The sequence below is a fragment of the Pungitius pungitius genome, chromosome 14, assembly GCF_949316345.1.
Source record: "Pungitius pungitius chromosome 14, fPunPun2.1, whole genome shotgun sequence".
NCBI classification, from domain to species: domain Eukaryota; kingdom Metazoa; phylum Chordata; class Actinopteri; order Perciformes; family Gasterosteidae; genus Pungitius; species Pungitius pungitius.
This window is the reverse complement of record NC_084913.1, coordinates 17,640,643-17,664,481: the sequence shown is the minus strand read 5'-3', so window position 1 is coordinate 17,664,481 and position 23,839 is coordinate 17,640,643. Positions and strand designations below refer to the sequence as shown.

General features: G+C 42.0%; 1 protein-coding gene across 1 annotated transcript; it reads left to right on the top strand.

Annotated features, from left to right (window-relative positions):
• The first annotated feature begins 9,824 nt into the window (after nucleotides 1-9,824).
• Nucleotides 9,825-18,463, top strand: osr1 (odd-skipped related transcription factor 1). The gene is made up of 3 exons (XM_037487233.2): nucleotides 9,825-10,043; nucleotides 13,303-13,993; nucleotides 17,780-18,463. The coding sequence occupies exons 2-3, from the start codon at nucleotides 13,323-13,325 to the stop codon at nucleotides 17,910-17,912; spliced, it is 804 nt and encodes a 267-aa protein (XP_037343130.1). The 5' UTR covers nucleotides 9,825-10,043; nucleotides 13,303-13,322; the 3' UTR covers nucleotides 17,913-18,463.
• Nucleotides 18,464-23,839: the final 5,376 nt, after the last annotated feature.

The following is a 23,839-nucleotide window of genomic DNA, read 5'->3' as shown; positions in this document are numbered from 1 at the left end:
TCTAGAAGGTAGCGCCTTTGGTTAATGAATATTGAATTTGAATTTCAAATAAAGTTTCAGTTTCAGAACCAAAGAGAGGAAAGATTTTCCTAACATGTTGGGAGGTTCTGATCGGACCGCTGCTTAACTCCGAAACAGAATCCTGTCCTGTTGCTACTGTTTTTACATCATCAAATGAAAGTTTGCAAATTTACAATTGTAAACAAATTAAATCAGAGATACATTTACAACAATGTTGTCTCAGTAAACCGTAGGCCTTATACTGTAGAATGGAACAAGAAGAAATCATGGTTTATTTGTTTTAATTGACATTTTTCTTTAAACTGAGAAATGAGCTCTAAATCAATGGAGAGCAAAATACAGAGGGTCCGATATCAGAAAAATCTTTAAATACAGCTGAGTAGGGTCGTGGTGGGCTGATCTTCCTCTGGAGGGTTTTGTGTTTGAATGGGCTGAAGACACACGGTGAGGGAGGGGTGGAGCCTGCTAAGAGATGATTGGGTAAGTCCAGTGTCAGTATGGAAAATGAACCAATGGCCCGCTGTTCCTGCTTTATGGGCCGGTCGAAAAGCAAAAAAAAAAAAAAAGGTCTATCGACCGGCCCCCAAGTGCGTCGGCCCCTGACACTCCTGATCTAGAGACTGAAAAACGTCCATAATTTAGCAGAATCCCCTATAGATTGAGCTTAGCAGTGTTGTGCCTAAACGCGTTCATTGAACGATAGTTCATGAACCCGTTCATATTTTGGGCGAACGTGAACTTAACGTACTGTATTAATGCCCGATGAACGTTACTGTGAACTCGTTCATTCTGGTGTCTATGAACGGCATGTTCTTTCAGGTTAACATCGTTCAAATAGGGTGCCAGATTTCTATAGAAAACACACCGTAAACGCGCCTTAATAAGTAGCGTAAAAAACACCCAATCTGGCAACACCAGCCACCAGTGTCGCACCGCCGCTTGCATCATCAAAAAAAAAGAAAGAGAATGTAGTTGAGAATGTACTGTAGGGGTGAACGCTGCAGCTGTTGCTAGTGTGGAGTGAATGGACAGCAACATTAAAGCAACAATGGGGAAATGCTGTCCCCTCAATGCTAATGTGAACCCTGGTTGGATAAGGATTCAAAATTGGATATGAAGATCAAATCTGATGCATAGCTTCAGTGTTAAAACTGATAATAATAATAAGAATTGCTGTCTGTGGTTCTATATGGGCTGTGGCAATAAATTTGAAAAATAATAGCTTGCAGCAACATATGGAAAAAAATAACTGAACTAGTTAGAACTGTGAACTTAGTTCAAATATTTTGAAGTTCAAACTATGAACTGAACTAGTTCATTTTAAAATTTGTGAACTGAACTTTGAACTGGTTCATGTAGAAAGTGAACTTTCCCAACACTGGAGATCAGATTAAAGATCTCAAGTCTAAAAAACCTGGGCCCTGTTCCTTGTATGTGGTTCAACTAAGTCCATCAAATGTCCTATTATCCAGCTCAAATTAACAAGATGATTGACATCAGGCTATCTTGGTTCCCCCGAAGGTCGATTGGTGCTCAAACTCTCGTTAATTTGAACTAGATATCTGCAGAGGTGTCAAGTAACGAAGTACAAATACTACTGTACTTAAGTAGAAATTTTGGGTATCTATACTTTACTGGAGTATACATTTTTTAGACAACTTTTTACTTCTACTCCTTACATTTTCACGCAAATATCCGTACTTTCCACTCCTTACATTTAAAAAAAACGCCTCGTTACTCCTATTTCATTTTGGCTTTTTTTACGGTTTGTCGTCGTTCAAAAATCGCGCCGTCGATTCGAGGCCTTAGAAATTAACACAAAGGGATTCTGTTTTTGTTTATAAATCCTGAAGAAAATGGGTAATTTGTGCAATGTTTTGATAACCGACCGCTGGCAGTGTTTCCCGGTGGTCTCCCCCCCATGAAGTAATAAACCGTGGGGAGACACTGCAGTCTGATCAATGGGAACAATGTGCGTCATTTAGCCTCACTGGAAAATGGGTTTTCTTTTGATTTGTTTAAGCACGTGTCCCTCTGTTGTTTTAGCTTCGCCTCTCTGAATGTCGCCATGTTTCCGTCATCCGGCAGGTCACGTGATCTGAAGGCAACTGCCCATCGTATTATAACGGACTGACTGACTGTCCTTAATGGACATTTTTTTCACTCAGTGGGACACTATGAGAGACAGTCTATAGGACAGTCATATAATATATATATATATATATATATATATGGTAAATGGACCGTACTTGTATAGCGCTTTTCTAGTCTTCCTATCACTCGCTTTAAAGCGCTTTAACACTTAATGTCATCATTTACCCATTCACACCCATTAAAACACTGTTTACAGAAGCTACAATGGACAGTACTACCTGCCTATTACTAACAATTAAACTGTGACCTTTTCAACAGAGGTCAAGGAATAGTGGTTAGGAATAAACATTAGCAGGTCATTTTTTTAAATGACAGCTGTCATTTCTGTGCAGCCTGCTTAGCGCAAATAATCCATCCAGTCTCACACAATGCCAAAAACCTCCTGCTTTATCCTGATTCCTCAACTAAAATGTGTCTGACCAAACTTTTTTTGTGGAATCTTTTTTTTGGCCATTTTTAAGTGCGGTATTTAATTCGTGTACAATATCAACATTAAGGTCAAAACCACTTCCTGTTTATCTTCTTTAATTGTCTCTCTGTAACCCTTCTACTACCGCCACTGGCATCAACATAAGTTTTCGGAGCCCTTTTACCATGAATAATAGCCTTATTAAAAGTGTGATGATGAATAAAAAATAAACACAGATGAGAGAAAAAATACTTTCACTATCTAAGATGTTCTTAGACCAGGATTACAGGTTTCTCTGAGAGCTTTGCTCTAGTAATTGATTCTTAACACATCTCCATCCTGGTGAAGAAAGCAGAGGGGATTGATAGCATCCATACAAAAACATTATTAACTTATATTGGATGTGCACATCCAGGGACGCAAGGGCTCTACAGCAGGGGGGGTTAAACCACCAAGAACATTATTGGCCCTTCTAAATGGTAGATGGACTGTTTTTGACTGTCTTTTCTAGTCTTCCAACCACTCTAGGCGCATGTCATCTTGTCACTAGTGACAGAAGCTACCCTGCGAGGTGCCGCTGCCCTTCAGGACTCTTATCTGTCACGGTAGATGTGGTACCTTAACCAACTGCATAGATACCAAAAGGAACAGAGGGATCATCCACAGGGTTTTAATAACGATAACAAGTCCCAGGGAACAGCAGTCCACAAATTCATCAATACGCGGCAGAACAGAGCAGTTATTACTACAGGAAACGTGATGGACAAACTGACAATAAGACGGGGGACACGCATTTAAATACCCGTAGAACATACAACTTATTAAAGAGTGGAGGATACACACAAAAGTAGAAATGGATTAACTCATGTTCGTACAATGTGCATCCCAACTTGGATACATTTCCTTTGTCAACGGGGGTGGCTGAGGAAGGGGGACTCGGACGCAGAGTGAGGGTTCAGCTGATAAATCTTTATTATTCAACACACAACTTCACAGGAGAAACCATGGAAACAAAAGAATCCTCCAGAGAGGGATGGACGGGGAAACCAAAAGTCGCTCTGAATAATATGAGAACCGAATCTTCCAAAAAATCAAAATGCAAAAACTCGAAATCTCTCTTAACGAGGATATAAGGGAATCATTCAAAAATCAAAATGCAAAAACTCGAAATCTCTCTTAACGAGGATATCGTTCAAAAGTTCAAAATCTCCCTTAACTGGGAGAGACCCTCCCAGTCTATGAGGAACTGCCTGCCACAGCCCCGCTTACGTACCGCCAACAGTTTCCTCACCGCGTAGACAGGCCCCCCCTCGATCATTCGAGGGGGCGGGGGTGGCTTGGGGTTCGGCACCATTGCGCTCTCCTTTACTGGCTTGATCTTGTTAACGTGAAATGTTGGATGTACCCTGAGGGACCAGGGCAGGCGGAGGCACACAGCTGCTGGATTGATGATCCTCGAGATGGGGAACGGGCTGACAAGACGTGGGGCCAGCTTCCATGATTCGACCTGTAAAGGTCCTTGGCTGCGAGCCATACTCGCTGGCCGGGCTGATATGCCGGGGCCGGTCTCCTCCTGCGGTCTGCTGCTTTTTTCACTCTGCCCCCCCTTCTGATTAGTGTCTGGCGGGCTGCTGCCCAGATGCGTCGGCAGCGGCGGACTAAGGCCTGGGCGGAGGGCACAGACACCTCTGGTTCAGACTCTGAAAAAAAGGGGTTGGTAACCAAACACACAATGGAAGGGAGACATACCAGTGGCGGAGGTGGGAAGGGAGTTATGGCGTACTCGACCCACGTCAGGTGTTCGCTCCATGACGTAGGGCTCTAGGCCACCAGGCACCGGAGGGTGGTTTCCAGCTGTTGATTGAGGCGCTCCGTCTGACCGTTGGCCTCCGGATTGTACCCCGATGTGAGGCTAGATGTGGCTCCGATGAGCTTACAGAACTCCTTCCATAACCGCGAGACAAATTTGGGCCCCCTATCCGACACAATGTCTCGGGGAATTCCGTGGATCCTAAATACTCATGCTAACTGATGTCTCTTTATTTATGGCAACTTGGGTAAGGCTAGAAAATGTGCCATTTTCAAGAATCTATCCACCACTGTCAAAACCGTGGTGTTACCATTGGAGATCGGGAGCCCTGTGACAAAGTCCATAGAGATCTCTGCCCACGGCCGGGACGGGATGGGCAGCGGCTGTAGCAAGCCCGCACGGGTTCTGGACGAGTTCTCTTTCCTGGCGCAGACGGAGCATGCCTCAACGTACTCCCCCCCGGCCCCAAGACGCCCGTTTCCACCCATCCCAGCTGCTCCTGTCCCGCCCCAGTCGTGCCCCCTCCCTCCCATCCCCTAGTCCTCCCCCCCTTAGCTTCACTTAATGCCTTGTCCTGTGATTGTCTGCCGTGTTTGATTGTTTCCACCTGTGTCCAATCACCTGCACCTCCCTTGTGTAGCTAAGCCCTGTGTGCCTGGTGTCCCCTGTCGCGTCATTGCATATTGTTGCATGTTGAATGTGGTTTTTGATTCCTGTTGGCGTTATTCTCAATTCAAGTAAAGAGCCTTTTGCTTGCAAACTCTGCGTCTGATTCCTCCCTGCAGACCTGCACAGCCGCTGCGTGACATCCCTAGGTTTAAATCTTTTCATTTCTTTTGCTAAAGATTAAAAATGTATCGCAATGAAAGGATTCTGTCCAATAATATGCTCGAGAACTTACACAGAAATGTCAATGTGCAAACAAAAGCACATAAAAAGCCCTAAACCATACTAAATATGAGCAAATTTACTCATCAAATAGAGGGAACCAAAATAAAGCCTCCTTACTGATACAATAATGCTTCAAATAGACCTCGCTCTGCTGCACTTACGAATGGATACGCTGCATTATGAATGGATGACATAAGGCAAAAGGAGGCCATGGTGGAAGGAGGCCTCAGGTTTTCGACTTTTGGCACAGCGATCTCAGGCACAGCTGCCTTGGACCCAGCTCTCTTGTTTGCGTACCCATTCGCATATGCACGCTTTGGAGTTTTATTTGCAGTTTCTTGAGCACAGCTATGTTCCCTGAGCCAGACCACCTGGAACAATTAAAAATGTTTCTGGAGCTTGCTGGCTCAGCTCAACATTACATTATATTATGAAGAGAAGTTGTTTTACAAATGGCTCTAGAGGGGCATCTGGTTTCAGCTCCAAAGCCCGCTCAGCATGTCTCTCTCCCCACAATTTTCCTATTCTGATCAAGCACAGTAATAAAATAAATATAAATACAAATTCAGCAGTAGAAAACGTATAGCATCTTTTTTTGACTTAAAGACAATAAGTATTACGTACTTGGTTTGAAGTTAATCCATGCAGTTGGCATTGACATTTGATTAACATTCATGCAATTTATAATAATGTAGAAACAAAGGAAGAAGAAGGTGCAGCACACACCTCTTTACATTGGTAAGATTGAGGTGGAACGGGTAAAAACCTCTAAATTCCTGGGAACTCAATGAGGACCTCACCTGGTCTCACAACACACTCCAGATCACCAAAAAGGCCCAGCAGAGGCTGCACTTCTTAAGAAGGCTGAGGAAATTTGCTACAACATTTTTATTTTTATTATATTAGAATTTATATTTCTAGGTGTACTGGCCAAATCCCTAACAGACCTTAGGAAGAGTGCCCCAGGACGCTATGAAAGTACAAAATGCCTCAGAAGCAGCTGTTCTCTGTACTTTGATCATTTGTGCCAATCTCCATACAGAACTAGTCTATCTCTAACTATCTTCAGAGTAGAACTGAAGGAATTGAGTAAACTTGCAATCCCTGAAGGAAATCTGGTGCTAAATCTGTGTGCCAACAGTTGCCACCCAGAGTTGTAAGTCCAAGCTTGCAGATGCCAAGAACTCCTACGGATTCCAACGTCATTCTCTGGATGGATCCTAAAGGAGAATATGCTGTGCAACCAGCAGCTGTTAAGAGAGCCAAGCCAATGTTAGGTGTGTGTGTGTGTGTGTGTGTGTGTGTGTGGCTCTATATTTGTTCAAAATCAAAAGCAGCTCTAACCACAAATAGTTCCACAGTGAGTCAACAGTGTGTTTCTATTAACAACCACCCTCTGTAGTTTTATATGATCTCAAAATTAGACATTCCTTTATAGTCCACTGGCTTTAACCCAACGGCAGGTGCTGAAATGCATTAGGTATATTGTCCCAAGGTGAAGCACTCAGGGAGGAAAACAAACAAAAAGATAAGTAGTTAGAGCGAGACAGATGGAGACGGAAAGAGACAACAGAAAGACCAAAGGAGCTCTGGCGTCTTTGTGTTTTTCTGTTGACTTTCTGTTTTAGCTTGGTTCGAACTATAAACTATAACCCCAAACAACAAATACAATTAGATGAGATGACGCTTAATGAATGCTCATGGCTACACTGAGTCACTGACCAAACGTTTCACAGCTAAAATTGTTTGATATAAGTACAGCCCCAATTGGACGGGCTTAACATGTCAGGTTGGAAATGGGTTGAAATTGTCACAGTTCTTCTTGGGAATCTAACTCATTGTTCTCGACATCTTATTAATCATCGGGATGTGATAAGTGCCAGATAGGATTATTTTACAATAAATAGTATTTGGCATTTAGATGAGTATATACATTCAAAGTAGAATGGATTATTCCTAAATCCAACTCCACCCCATCTCCCCCGGAGAAGTGCATGGTTAATATGTGATGAGAATCAAGAACAAATGACAAACCTAGATTAACCATGATAAAGCCTCATCATATTATATCCATTTTTAAGTGCTGTCAGGATGCTATCATTAGATGGTTTTGATAAGGAATGATGTTGAAGGGAAATCAGGGTTTACTTTGGTTGAAGATGAATTCTGTATAAATCATATTAAATTGTTACTTAGCCCTCCTTTCGCTGTCTTCAATATAGGTGGAGGGTAAAGAAAAGTTAAAAGGGCACATATAGTCACAATGGCCACATTTGTAGGAAATACATTGGTTGGAATATACTGGGATATCCAAACCCCCCAAAATACAACATTAGGGTGTCATGATATATCATTTTCTTACTAAAAGTGATTTTCTGGAGATGTGTGTGATTAAGCAACATTTGAATTTGATGGAGTTATAATTCCTTAGTATTATTATAGTTTGAATGGATGAGTCTCCTCCACACAAACATAATCATCCAGTTCCCAGAGATCCATCAAACAAAAAGGTAATTGCAGAGGTTGTGGTGAGCCTGTCTTTCACATTACTCTGCAGTGGCATTTAAGTATAGTGATGACCTCTCAGTTTAGCCATTCAAACATTATTGGTAACAGGGTGGGATGAGGAGGACTACAAGGAACCTGAGGGCATGGGTAAATTTTCCTATTTAATTGAGAAGCAGAACTTCTTGAATTAAAAAGGAGTGAGTGATTCTTATCCATCACGGTTTTGTCATGTGCAGCTTTGTCAGCTAAAAGAATTCATTTGGTGCATACACTGCCTAGGCTCTGAAAATGGAAACAAATGACCGAGCCAGCGGTGTTGCACCAACTGATTTTTAGTTCAATTAATAATCTTTGTCCACAATTAGACTATTTGGCACTACTGCTGCTCATCCTGCAGCTCCAACTTAAAAATATGAGGTTTAGGCATCCAAGTGGGCAATTTTTTTGTCAGAAACAGAAATATTACCAGCATTCATTATTTTGATCATATGTTTCTATAGGAACTAACATGGTAGTGCTTGTGTTTGGCCACTAGAGAGAGTAGCTGAACAATAAATCCAAAACTACTGATTGCTGAGGACAAGACGAGCAAAACCTATTTGCCCTGATTACTTTAAGAACTTTAGCGTGATATTTGTTCATCCTTTGTCTTGATTTAAGCCAAAAAAAAGATAAAGCTGACCCTAAATTACATTCTTTGAAAAAAAAAAAGTTTGCAAAAAACAAAGCTGTACTTTAAAAAAAGAAAAAGTAGCTTAGGTCTTTGTATATTTTGATGGTGCTGCAGCCATTTTCTTTTGACTGCTTAGTGTTTTTACAACAACTAAAATGATGTCATCGGCTGGTATGTTAGTGATTTACACAGCCCTGGGTGCTGCTCCGTGTATGTGTGTGTGTGTGAGCCTTTACAGAGAAGTCCCACCACAATCTAAGTGATTTAAATGATAGCAATATAGTTTTTTTCTTACATAATTTTTTGGGCTTTCTTTCTTACAATGGCACACCAGCACCAAACAATTAGGCAACTAATTAGGCACACCACACCAATCCACCGTGTGTCATTTTTGGTCATGTGAGTTATAACATTGTTCATTTTCACACTGCGATTTCTGCTCTGGATTACAATCAAGACGACCGCTGAAGAAGAAGGATTGATAGTCAGAGTCAGAACCTAAAATTACATTTTTGCCTCAGAGGGCTTTACAGTCTGTACACATGCAACATCCTCTGTCCTGAAACCCTCAATAAACTTCCCAAAAAAATGAAAAACTGGGAAGAAACATTAGGGAGAATGTCAGAGGAGGGATCCCTCTCCGAGGATTAACAGACTACATGTCATGTGTGCAGAATGAACAACGTATAATATGTACAATACATTCAATTCCTATTACAGAAATGATTCAAAATGTATGAATAGTATTAATAAAATCTAAATAAAATCACATGCCTTCATGATATTTTATTCAAATCTGTTAACATTACATTGAATAGTTTGACCCTTTAAAAGTGGAGCTTCCATGTTTGCAGACAATATTCAATATCAACTCAAGTTTCCTCTTGTGGGTTTGGGAGTTTTGAGCAGATACACAGCGGGAAAAACGATAGTGAGTGATAGTATTAGTGAGGCCTACTGTATTTCTTGTTGCCAAATACAACTACAGTATTGAATCCATGTTGTGCAAACACTCCCACATTAATCAAGTGCACCTGATATTTCAGTATTGAACCAGCACTTTTTGAAAGCACCGACCAGATATCTCTTCAACGGTTATTGGTAGCAATGCCTACAGATGTTCTATTACTAACAGCTAAACAAATGAATCACACTATATTTGGATCATTAAAGAGTGCCCGCGCACCGCTCCATGTCTCCAGCCCCGCGCAGCGCGCGCCCGCGGGCCGACATGTCACTCAACCACTTGACACCACTCCTGCCCGACACCGTGCGCTCGTGCCCTGGGTCCTGCACTGGCGTGAGATATGTGGGCTGTCTCATGTTTAATGGGAGTGACGCGCCGGTAGGAGTCGGACTCTGCGCTGAAATAAAGAGGCAGCCCAGTGGAGAGCGCACAACAGCGGGGCGGAGAGGCGTCCCAACACCGCAGCGCAGCGCACCACCGCTCAGCCTCCTCCGAGCGACCACCGCAGGGATCCGCGTGCGTGAAGCAACATGCTGCCGCTCCTTCTGGCTCACTGACTGCTCAAGACCTCAGCGCTGTAAAGGGACAGTTAAAAAATCAGCTTTTATTGGTAAGTCTTAACTTCGCAGATCTCATTCATACAACGTGATGTGGGCTACACACTTCTTCATGTGCACTCCTTCATGTGCACAACACTGCAGGAGTGTTCGGTTTGAAGGTTGTGCAACAGGTGTTGGCTTGTTATCGCTTCTTTAAGGAAGACTTTACAAGAAGTTAATTTTCAAGCTTTAAAAATCCTCAGCAGGTTGGGAGTTACATATTACTGAAATTGGTTGACAGAACTCTGACATCAGTCTTTTTTTAATCTAGATTCATGGTTATGATTGGTTCCGCTCATTAGCGCAAACACCGAACAAATATCTGCGCAGACCTTCTCTGCTCGGTGCTTTTCACTAACGAAAGGTGCTTTGTGAGGATGGAGATCAGATGAGGCCATAAGCATCAGATAAGAGGTGCTGCAGGTGTGACAGGCCTTCCTCTTGCAGATACGGAGCCTGCGGGATGGCAGGGGCCAAGCATGGATCACACTGGGTTTTTTATGTCTCCAGCCGTGATGTTGTTCGGCACAAAAAACGCTAATTTAACCGTATTAGTGTCGGTATTTGAAAAGCATTAATGTCCCCTGCAGAATTTTAGTAAAATACTTTTGATGCGTCTATAGTTAAATAGGGCCAAAAAACGAAATCAAATTTCACAAGCTATTTTAATTAATTCATTATAATACGAACAAACATTTCTTAAACTTTACATCTCTAGTCCCATTTAATGTCTTAAAGTGAAGGTCTGTAGTGTAGTTTCAACCTGTTCCAGCAGGAATACCATTTCTAAACATTTCCAGAGATCTACTGTTGCTAGAATAATGAAAGATTACAAATTACACGTTAGAAGAAAACATGTTGATTTTTACTGTGGCAGAAAGCTGCATTTAAGTTGACTTTGTTCTCATCATTGCCATGGTATTAATAGAAGTCATTTAGGGCTTTACTGTGCTTTGATGCAATTTCTACCAACTCATTGGAATCCGCTCATAAAAGACCTACCACGTCTATGTATTAATTAGCATGTTAATATTCTTTTTTTTATTTTGATAGTTAGCACTTGGTAAATTCTGTAAATCAGGAAAAGTCCACATTCATTGATCATTCGTGGAAGGATATGTGTGTACTACACACAGCCTAATCACGTTTACATGGAGGTGTGAAGCTCCGTCTCCGTCTCTACAACAAGGCCCTCCGAGTTGCTCCGTCTCAGAGGGCCACATAGCTTTTAGGATCTGGCGGACCCTGGTATGCAAACATCAAAGGGTTAAACGTGAGGGGACGCTGAGCAGCACAGCACTTATCTCCTCTAATGACCTCCTAAGCATAAGTCAATTACTTCTGCGTCATGATCAGAAAGGAACAGACCACAGGGGGCTGTTTGAGCTCCACTGCTCCTCATTACCACCACTCCACCTCAGGTCAGAGGTCAACGCATTTCTCATTTATTTAACAAGATATTCCTGATTAAAACACTTTAATCATCACCAAAATTATTATTAGGATTTGTATTATTGTTATTATGATTGTCATCAATATCATTTAATTATTTTCATCATTATGAAATATAAATACATTTTTAAACGTTTTCCATTCTATAACTCTCTCTCAAGTTTAGGTCAATACGTTATGAGATTTGCAAACTAAAATAAGGTGAGTTTGTGCTGATATGTCCATTGTTGTGTCTCCCAAAGATGAAGACTCAATGAATCATGAGAAATTATCTTAAACCTGACACATGAAGTCAATATATGTTTAAACTTAAATATACTTCAGTAAGTATTCAAGTATTTATTGAAGTTTGCAGTTTTTCTAGGTCACACAAATGTGCCATATCTTATTTGACTTTTTTCATATACTACTTTTTCTACAAATAATAATAATCATAAAAAGCACTTTTAGAGTTCTTTGCAAAAACATACCAGTCAAGATCAATTAAACTATAGCATAGGAAGTTAAAACAGAAGAAGAACCAATTCAGTTCTGTTTGAAGAGTGAAGTCCCAGCAAGTCTCCTGTTATAAGTCATTAACTGAAAAGGAAGTCTAGCAGAGACCAGGGGTGGAGGAAGTAAAAGTTTCTATAAAAAACACTTTAGGTTAAAGTATCAATTGTGCAGCAAGTATTTACCTGACATCTTTAGTTTATTATATAGATTATTGTGTGTCCAATCATGGTGGTTTATTATAGCTTTTGGAAGATCAAATGAAAGTAGATGTCATATACCTTTATTGGGATAAGAAGTGCTCTAAAATGTAGTATAGTATTTGTATAGAGCACGAAAATAACAAGTAATCCATAATTGTACTTAAGTTCAGTATAAGTAACATGTATCGTTCTCTGAAATTAAACTCAAACCATGACTTCATTACCTGAGTGAAGATAGTGGGTGTGTATCAGCAGCCAGGTGTGCTTGGGAAGTGTGTGTGTGTGTGTGTGTGTGGGAGGGGGGGGCGCCTGCGACGTCTGCCTCAAACAAAGATACTTTATTGTGTATTGTTGTTCCTGCTGATCAAGCTGTCATCCTGTGTTTCAGCACTAACAGCCGAAGGCATGTTTCTGGATACAGGAGACACACACACACACAGACCCACACAAACATACACACTTGTGTCGAGCCTTCTCGACCTTCAGACAGTAGTAAAAATCTGCTTTTCCTTACACAGACATAACATACCCAAGGTACCCAAAATTCCTTGTGGCAAGACATTATTAACAAGACATAATAATATACTAAATATGTGAAGGACAACAGTAATTCAATTATGATGAGGAAGATAAATGTACCGTGATACAGCAATAAAAGGTGTACTGTTTTCCTTCTACCTGTATTTAAAGTTTAGCTTACCATCAGGAAATAAAGCAGAGGGATGCAGCGTGTCCCTGTCCAAAGGTTCTTTAGCAACCTTGACTCCTTCGCCATTCTTTACACACACACACACATACACACACAGATCCGTTGTCTTATCTTATTGCTTTCCCAATCATTTCTTGTAATTGAACAAGACTGTAGTTATCTTTCTTTTATACAGTTTAAGCACTTGGCAGTTTGTAAAATGTCTGCACTTTTACATAATGAGGGGAAAAGAGATAATAATATTACTGCCCCTGTTTAGTAGAAGCATTTTTTTCCTATAAGATCAAAGTGCGTTGTGAATTGTCACCCAGGAGAACTTTGTTTGTGTCCCATCTGTAAGCAGTTACTTATTGCTTAGTACTTTCTTAGCAATACGTTTTGTAAATAATTAATTGACGTTTTCTCTACCAAAAGTTGGATTCCGTGTCGCAGCCATGGGTAGCAAGACTCTGCCTGCCCCAGTCCCTCTCCACCCGTCCCTCCATCTGGCTAACTACGCCCTCCTCCAGACCTCCACAGGCCTCCAGCTACCAGCAGACCATTTTCAAAGTATCTACTGCTTCAGTGCCCTACATGCCATCCACCTCCACCAGTGGACCCTGGGCTACCCACCTTTGGCCGTGCCCCGCTGCGCCATCTCCAAGCTGCCTCCCCAGTTTCCTTCCGTGGCCTCCCTCCCCATGTTTCCTCACTTACTGCAAGCCAAGCATCACTCAGCGGGACTGCTGCAGATCTCCAAGAACAAGCCCCGCTTTGACTTTGCCAACCTGGCAGCTGCAGCCACCCAGGAGGACCATCTGAAGGCCGAAGACCTGAGCATGACGGGTACAGCGGCTGCTGCAGCGGCACAGGCTTCGTCTCACCACTCGACTCCAGCAGGCCTCGGATCCCTTCTGGATGTTAACAAAATCTCTTCCCCAAAGTCCAGCAGAGGCCGATTGCCCTCCAAGACAAAGAAAGAGTTTGTCTGCAAGTTCTGTGGCCGCCATTTTACCAAATCCTACAACCTCTTGATCCACGAGAGAACGCACACGGATGAGAGGCCATATACCTGTGATATCTGCCACAAGGCCTTTAGGAGACAGGACCATCTTCGGGACCACAGGTGAGAACCAGAGCTGTTCAAGCCCCATCAGGTTAAATAACATACAGAAAAACATTGTCAACATGCTCAATTCATCCATCAGTTGTCTAGTAGTGGTAATAGGCTGGACATATCTGTCTTTACATAACCACTTCTAGTACGAGCAGCAGCTGAATAGTGGATGGAGGAAGGTTTAGTTATTTAATGCTGATTATATAAATAATTGAATTATTCTGACAAGTAGAACTTAACATTTTGCCTTTGATTGCCAAAGACTTTGGTTGAATTGCCCATTGTGGAGCACAAGGGTACCTGAAGTGGGATGTTATCAAATATGATATATTGCCAACATTGTGTTAGCAGAAAGCTGATATAGAGCAATAGGGAAACAAGTCCGAATCTATATATATATATATCGTTATTTGTGATAAACTTTGCACAATTTAAATGTCATTCATTTTGATCAGAGGATTTTACATGCCTTTTTCTCAGAAATACATTGAAGGGACTTTGGTAGTGAGTGTGTAGAGTTTGCTAAGTTGGGGTTTCCATCAAATATTGTTTATGGAAAAGATGACAAAGATGTTGAATGTGTATAAACAACTGCGCCGTAGGTAGGTAATTTCACACACACACAGTGACCAGCAGACCCACAATTAAATCAGTGACTAAATCAGTGAATACATGGGTGGTGACTTTAATGTTAAACTAGCATGTTACTGTGTGTTGTATTGCAGATTTATTTATACTGATGAATTTCCCTCATGAAATTGTTGCAGCCGTTAGAAACGTAGTTCTTTCTCTGCATGTATCTGCTATTGATGGTCTTCTGTGTAAAGCCATGAGGTCATCTTTTATATGTAGTGTAAGTAGTTCTTACAGCTAAACATGTGAAATAACACAACGCTCCTTCAGAGCATCTGACATTGTGATTGGTAGCAGGAGAATCCAGGAGTAGCATACACATACAAACAACACATTTCAAACCAGTGCTTTATTGACCTAATAACAAACAGTTAACTGTAAAGTGTGTACATCTTTTCTAAACAGATGCCCAGATTGGTATAATTAATAACATTTAAATAAAGAACGAGACACAAGCAATAACTGTAGTGGAATCGATAACATAGGACCTAAAGCAAGTAAACAGGTTGTGGCAACCCACGGGAAGTGAGGCCAGATTCAGGGCTAAAACAGCAAGCTCAGAGACAGTAATAATTTAACAAAAAGGGTCATTTTTAATAACAAGTCAGTTTAAGGGCACATAGGCAAACTTTCAACAAAAAAGGTTTCTTTTGCTCTTGTTCCGTGACTCCGGCGTACTCCATGGGGTAAACGAATCCACCCGCCCTGTTTGGGGTAGAGCAGAGGAGAGAGGTGAATCCAGGTCTTTACCTATTCAAGTTGCTGTGGATCCTCTGTGTCCTGCTGAGTCTGTTCTCCCTCGCTGCGATCCACCTCCACCTCCAATTAGCTGATGGGCGACAGGTGTGATCAATGCCACATGCCTATTGGCTGCAGCACCTGCACTAGATAGTATACCCCTTTTATCACCTCCCCTGACCTGAGCTTGGGGATCTGGCTCCTCCCCCTGGTTTTCCACACACACCCTGCACCAGCTAAATGTCTGGGCAAGGAGAGTCAAACAGCACTCCTCCCTCCTGGACAAGGCATTTGCATATCCACAAGCTTTTCCTGACCTGTGCCGCTTAGTTGCTGGCTAAGGCCAGGTGGTGATGGCTTCCACTTTCCCGGTTTGGGGTCTTACACTGCCCCTCCCAATGGTGTAGCCGAGGTATTCTGCTTCTTCTAGGCCAAAGTGGCACTTTTATGGGTTGGCAGTCAGGTCACCTCCCCGTAGGCTTCCCAGGACAGCTCTCAGGTGGCCTACATGGGAGGTCTAGTCAGGACTGTGTGTGACCACATCATCTAGGTAAGCCGCTGCATACCCCTAATGAGGTCTGATCACCTGGTCCATCATTCTTTGGAATGTAGCTGGCGCTCCATGGACTCTGAAGGGTAAGACTCGATAGTGGTAAGGGCCTTCAGGGGGAGCCAGTGCAGTCTTTTCCTTGGCTGCTTCTGTGAGGGTAACCTGCCAGTAATCCTTAGTGAGGTCAAGAGTGGACACAAACCAGGCTGGGCCTTATCGCTTGATTAGTTCATCAACTCTTGCCATGGGGTAGGCATCAAATTTTGAGATCAGACACTATGTGACTCCTCAATAACCCCAACATCCTTCTCACCTCTCCTTTAATGGTCTCCCTTTTTGCCTCAGGATGTGATAGGGTCAGAGGCTCACTGTTTTTTTCCAGGTTAGGTGATTATGTCATGTTTGATGATAACTCACATCGTGGAACTGACTGGTCAGTTCCACCACCGGTGTGTCGGGCTCAACTGGGGGCCCAGAGGTACCTGTGAAGGGCATGATCTTGGATTTCAACCGTTAATGTTGCCATCGGAATACTGTCAGGAGCATGCTATCTCTTCAACAGATTGATGTGATACAGGCTTTCTCTCTCCCAGGTTGCCTAAATTTATAGTTTACCTCACCCACCTTCTCAATCACCTCATAGGGCCCATGCCACTTAGCCCGGAAATTTCATTCAACTGTAGGAACCAGGACCAAGACAAACTCACCAGGCAGCAACTCCTGCCTTTGAGCTTTGTGGTTATAGATTTTAGCTTGGGCGTGTTGGGCTTGTTGCAAATGATCCCTGTGGAAGCCTGAGGAACTTCTCGGATTGAAAACAAGACAAAGGGGATTAGTTGGTCCCAGTTCTTCCCATCCACATCAATAGCCTGCCTCAGCATTTGGTTTAAGGTCTGTGGGTGGCAGGATTTTGTTGGAGGTCTTCTCTACCCCTAGATCAGCTCCCAACATTTGTGAGTGGCCTAGGTACAACACTTTTGGAATATAGCGTTTAGGGACTGATTAACAACAAGTTCCACCATTTCACGCCCCCGCCAATTAGCCGATGGGCTGCAGATGTGAACAATGCCACGTCGCCTAGTGGTTGCAGCATCTGCACTGGATAGTAATGCCCCCTTTATCAGCTACCACAACATGAGCTTGCACCAGCTCCAGGTTGGGGCTAGGAGTGTTAACAAAACAGCATTCCTCCCTCCTGGACAAGGCATCTGAATTTCCCTGAGCTTTTTCCGACCTGTGCTCAACAGAAGATTTTAAAGTTGCAACTTCGGGAACCATTGTGTAACTCGCGCATTAGTGTCCTTGGCTGTTGACATCCATCTTAGCAGTGCATGATCCGTTGCTAGGGTAAACTTTATTGCCAGACAAGGTAGTCACAAGGGGAAGAGATAGTAACCCCACAATAGAAAGGAATAGTAACCAAAAACATGAGTTGCCTAAACAAAAAGATAAAAAACACAGCCTGAATACATATTTTGAGAGTGTTACTTTGTGCTCAAGGGTATCCTGTTCGAAACTCACTGGACAAAGCAAAGTTTACAAAAGTGTCTAAAAAACAACTTACAAAAAACAATATTGCCTACTGTCGGCACAAATGTAATTTCACTGTCTCCAATAAAGTGTAGGTCCCATCTGCTTCCTTGAGCTTTTGAGCTGGAAGCTTCTTATGTGAGTATGCAGACAGTCCAAAAAACGTAGCTATTAACTATTAACTAACTATTTAATTTATTCTGGAAACATCACAAAACGTTTAAATTATTCTGTTTTGCAAATGCTGTTATATGTTAAAGGTGAAGCCTCTGTCAATGGTGTTCTGAATGCAGACATGATTCTACCTAAATACTAACTGGCTCCAATCTGTGTCCACCCTGCAGGTACATTCATTCCAAAGAAAAGCCCTTCAAATGTCAGGAGTGTGGGAAGGGCTTCTGTCAGTCCAGGACTCTGGCTGTCCATAAAACATTACACATGCAGGTCAAGGAACTAAAGCCAGCCAAGATCAAGTGATTCACTTTGCCAGCACGGACAGGGACACTGGAACAACTCAACCAAAGACAACAGCAGTGAAAGAAGAACCAAAGACATTCATCTCAGCTGCTAGAAGCAGAGCGCTCTGCTTCTGTGGGAATACTCCTCGAAGAGGAACTATTTTACCAGCTAGTGCTTAAAGGAAGCATGCAGAAATACTGTAAGCCTAAATGGAGAAGTGGATGCTTAGTTATCAAAGCTTGCCTTGGATATGAATGTGTGAAATTTTAAATGAAAAAATATATACTTTTGGCTGCTCAGTACGTTGCTCAGATGCCTACAATCCAAAAACGTTATAAAAGGGACACAACCATAATGGAAATACATTTAAACTGAGAATGTTAAAGCCATGTTAATTCATTTTCCTCCTTTTCAATAACACCCCTATGTTATTATTGTACAGATGCATTATATCAAAAACGTATTTTTGCACTTTAACCTGACAATTGATTATTTACATATATCACTGGATTTCTAAAACTTATTTTAAAAATGAATAATCGTTTCTAAATAAACTATTTTTACTGTAAGTAGCTGTCTGTTTGCTGTCTGTTTTCTCTTAATTTGTATCAGTAAAATGTTGCTATATACATTTATATAGGGTGGGCATTATACTACATGTGCACTGCCCACTGTTTTTACACCCAGTCACATTACAGTTCATTAAAAAGTCACAGGAAGTCGTTTATTTGGTTTGCCTTTTGTTCCAGTGGAAAGCTGATTTCCATCACTTCAAGGCAAAATAAAAAGTCTAACCTAACTGGAAGTGATATGGTTTACTGCATACTTGCTGCTCTACTTAAAAGTGGAATTTGTTACATTTTTTTATTGTAAGTAATTTAAATTAGTGGTCACTAAGGCTAAGGCTGATCGGAGTCTGAATCTGTACCTTGACGCCATTATAAACCAACAGCCAAAAGAGAACATTTTGAGAACAGTTGTACCCGCTCACATCTGAAATGAAGGCTATGAAAACGAAACAATCCCAAGAGCCCAACATGATAGGAATCCAAAAAGATGAATTAATTTCTCAACAATAATGTAAACAGAACTTAACTAAAGCAGAGGTCCCTTTTTCTTGTTTCATCATTTGTAGATTAAGCCAGTTAAAATCCTTTGAATTCTGCCGCAGGTTAGTTTATTAACAAGCAAATCTTCCTTAAAATGCAATGCATCTGGAGATATACTTGGCCATAAAGGATAAATCAGATCTTTCGGATTAAACTAAGGCTGCAATTCTAGGCCGCATTTGAAGGAGTCTTAGGAATCGGACAGCCTCTTCACAGCCGCTGTGACGTAATAGCTCTGTGAATACAGCCTCTGAAAGATTGCAGAAAGCTTGGGGCATACTGTAGCTATCAATCTGTTAAACTTGAATTGATTGATCAATTGCTGACGTAGGGACGTTAATACATAAACACAAAGAAAACATTTTTTTCCCCAATAAATTTAAGTTAAGTTGGATCCACAATTATACCCTGCTATGCCATCCACATGTTTATTTTTAACATTTTTATGTCTACTTTTTTTTATGGAGGGAGCAGTAATGAAGTAAATGTATTTGTATTTTTATCTAGCTTCATATATTCCACTAGTTAAGAATCTTGGACATTTCTGGAGAGGACAGAAGAGTCAACATAATCAATCACATCCTGCTGATGTTCTTGCACTTGTTCATATTGGAATTACTACTTGAATGTATAGTTGTTATAATTATTTTTTTAAAGGTTTTCAAAAGACAAAGGTTTTAACGCATTGTAATTTACTGACTTTATAATACTCCTGCAGAGGAGTTGAATTTTAAGGTTGCATTATTTTATAATTTGGTTTTCATTGTGCAAAGCAGGGGCTTTTCATGTGTTCCTCCAGTGAAGCAACCAACAGCAATTAAAAAAGTGCGCAGCTAGAATTGACTTCGGAGGAAATGTTTTAGTCTGTAAAGACTATGGATTTCCGTTGGACAATCTGTCAGAAAAGGAAAAAAAACACTTCAATCAGGAGAGACTAACTTGATAGTAAAACAATAATTTATTAAACATGCATCAAATATGAATTGTGCAAAGCGATTGGACTCCATCATGAACTACTATCCCCGAAGGCAGGGATACTGAGGTTCAATAGGCCTAATCCCCCTGGAGTCCAGACACTGGTGGTGGGGGTGAAAGGAATAGCAGCAACCTGATGAGAAATCAGGAACAACGCCAATGCTGACTGAAGGTGACTGGGTTGGAGGAGGGTCGCATCAGCTACAGGCTGAAATGGCAGCTGACAGCCACCAGAGAGGAGAACACTTTTAAAAGTGCAACTACGTGATTGATGTGAAAGTGCAACGACGTTATTGGCAGAGGTGTGGACTCGAGTCATGTGACTTGGATTCGAGTCAGACTCGAGTCATGAATTTGATGACTTGAGACTCGACTCGACAAAACGTACAAAGACTTGCAACTCGACTTGGACTTGAATACCGATGACTCGTGACTTGACTTGGACTCGAGCCTTTTGACTCGAGAAGACTTGCTACTTCCCATGAAAACTGGAGGATAACATTTTTACACCACCGCGCCGCTCTGTTTAGCTGCATCTGTCAAAAAAATATGCGCCACCTGTATGCAGAGAGCGCGCGCTGCCTGCACGACATCCAATCACTGCAGTCCATTTGACCGTATCAACGAGACAGCTCGTTCATGGTTACAAAAATCGGGATTTTTGAACCCGGATTCAGACTCCGATGGAAATCCTCGCCAACATTATGTCAACGTCCGTTTTAAAGTAGTGTAATGAGCTGAGTTAATGTTATTAGTTAATCAGTTATGCAGATGTTGCATGTGTTCACGTTATGCTCCGTTACCAGCTGTAGTTACGCGAGACAACCCGAGTTTTGGGGGGCCGTGTATGCGGAAGTGTTCGTTCGGCGTGGTGACGGCCAACAGTGACCGAAGTTGAGTTGTTTTATATAAATAAATGCACCGGAGTTGCAAGCCAGTCATCGCCTCCTTATTTACGCTGCAGCATTGGGGTGAGCGTTACAGTACTATAACACAGTCACAGTCGATCCACCATTACCCTTCCCTTCGTAGTCTAGGTCTGTGAGGCAGCGCACCATCACCCAGGGTTCCCCGTCCCCACTATAATAAAAGGACTCGAAATGACCCGAAACTAAAATGGTACGACTTGTGACTCGACTTGAGACTTGTTGGCTGTGACTTGTGACTCGACTTGGGACTTGCTTCGTCTTTGACTCGACTTGACTCGGGACTCGAGGGCAATGACTTGAGACTTGCTTGTGACTTGCCTAACAGTGACTTGATCCCACCTGTGGTTATTGGCTCCAGGAAACCGTGTGTAGAATCTGATTGGTTACTAAAATGTGCACACCACTGTTCAGCTGATTCAGAGTAATTACAAGGGAGGCAAACAGAGTCAGACTGATTGTCTTCCTGACTGAACTTGTGCTTAAGCTACATTTAGTAGTCATGCTAGCTCCACTTGTCGTTCGGCCGCATCACTGCTTTGTCACGCCTTAAAGTGCAGTATTTCCCCTGCCATTATATAGAAAACGGACAATAAATTGCAGTACTCTATTCTAGAAGTAACAAATGTGTGAACTATATTTTCTGCATTGCATCAGTTGTAGTCTGCCAACATTAAATTGTACAATTACACATAACAGCAGCCGTTTGATCTCTGGTCTCTTGAACCCTGTCCCACCAAACGCTGTCGTGTTGTTTAGATACTAAATAGAATACGTAGGAGCAGACAGCTCCGTGAATTTCACCGACTTCTACAGGAACTGCGTCTGGATGACATCCGCTTTCAGCATTACATGGGGCTAGCCATTAGCCTGTTAAATAGGTTTATAGGCTCGGATCGGTAAACAGAATTCACTGCCTTCACATCCAACTTCTCTGCCAAGGGAACTATCCCATGGCAAGACACCCTGTTCTCAAGTACATCCAAACAGCTCTTTAGGGCCACCCACACTTTATTGACAATCAAAAAATGCAGTTGAACCATGTGATTCGGCCAACCGGAGCAGGATTTAGGCATTAATCCAGAATCTCTCTGCCGTTTTTATAGGGCGGTTTTTTTCAGGCAATTCGTCATATCATATTGATTTATTTCTTCACGCTTAACATACAAACTGATTTTTACACACAAAAGACTCAAGGGTTCACCATAGTCCCTGACAGATCTTTTTTTCAGATTGTGTAGTTTGAGAGTTGGTTATGCCATTTTCGGAGAAGACGCCAAAAAGCGGCTATGTTTTAAAGGGTTTTTTAAGGGTTATTATTATTAATCCACTTGCTAAATACGAGTAAAAATATCTACAATAGTGTGTTTGTATGTAGGTGCGTGTGTATGCATGCAGGAAGAAGGCTGCTTGCTGGTCCAGGGGAAGGAGGATAGTTGAGCGGATGTTTGGCCTGTTGCTCACCATTTCTCTCATAGCCAGGAACTCATTAGTCTGTCATCAACTATCCTGAGAAGCCAGAGACTCTTCTCTCACTCTCTCACACACACACACACACAAACACACAGCAGCAGAAGATGGCAGGGGATGGTGTATGTGACATAAGGCTTGTTGAGATATAAGCAGAAGGTAATTTACTTCTGCTGTAGCCTCTTCTCCTCAAACTGCTGAGAAAGATTTTGTCCCCCAACATTTACAATGACATTTTACAATGAATGAAAGGGATGTCCTGAAATTTCTGCTTATAATGTTGGTATTTGGTTTTACCCAAAATGCAATCTTGGAACCTCGAATTTAACTCTGGTTTAAAATGGGCTTATAAACTGGCTAGTCGTTGAACAGTCTGGTTATTAACTTTCTCTATCAACTCCCGTCTTGCATCTCAAGAAATTAATTTGTCTGTAAACAATGAATAGAATGCATAAAATGGAGCCCTGGGTTTGATATCTGTTGGCGAAGGCAGAACCCTGAAATATGTCTGTCTCAAACTACCGTAGGTAAAACTATAGTATATAGCCCTTATTATGGCCTTGATGTTACTTCTTTGTCCTCTGGGCCTAGGGGAAATGTCATTCACTGCTACTGTCTTAACCAAATGATTAAGGAAGAGGGCAAGCAGGGGGTATGGTGATGCTTCACTCGGTATACCTCGCTCTGGACCACTGACACGTTTATGGTTTCCGACTGACAGGGTGGCAGGATGGACGTTCAATGAGGTGAACCCCCCCAGACTTCCTCCATAAAGGGAGGAAAAGCACCCTCCCACTCCTTTACAACAGTTATCGAGCAGGATCAGAGCTGCTCAGGAAGGTGAAAGAAAGTCTTGATGAAAATGACTCACACATGGTTGATGGCCTCTTAACCCTAGAGCAGTATTAGACATAATGCAACAGGGATGATAATAGCAGCTGCCATCACTGGGGTCCATTGAAGATTAAATGGGTAATACTGATAATGATACAGCCTCCATCAGCATTATGTGGATCACATTGGTTGCTAAGGTCTAAACACATCACTTGTATATTGAAACTGTTGTTGATAGTCCACTGGGGATGGTTTTGTAAATTGTCAGTGTTACCACCTAGCTAAGGCTGGTAACAAAAAGGGAGACATTTTCCCAAAACATTCAACTACTAAAGTTTAGCACAGTTTCACTTAGGGTGAGGCTTGTGCTGCAGGACCTGCTGAGACAGATTATTATATGCCTTCTTGGAGGCTCCAATCAGACTTCTAGTAAGAAAGGTGAGGGTTGAAGCTCCTCCCAATAGGAAACCATCCAGAGCAATAACACAGCCAGAAGAGTGGGAGGGTCGTAACACCCCTTCCTTAAGATTAGGGTCCTGCCGGCCAGTAAACCCAACCCTGACTATCTAGAATCTTCCCCTCGGCAATGGTCCTGAGAAGCAATTCAAGGGAGTACCGGGCAGTCACCACC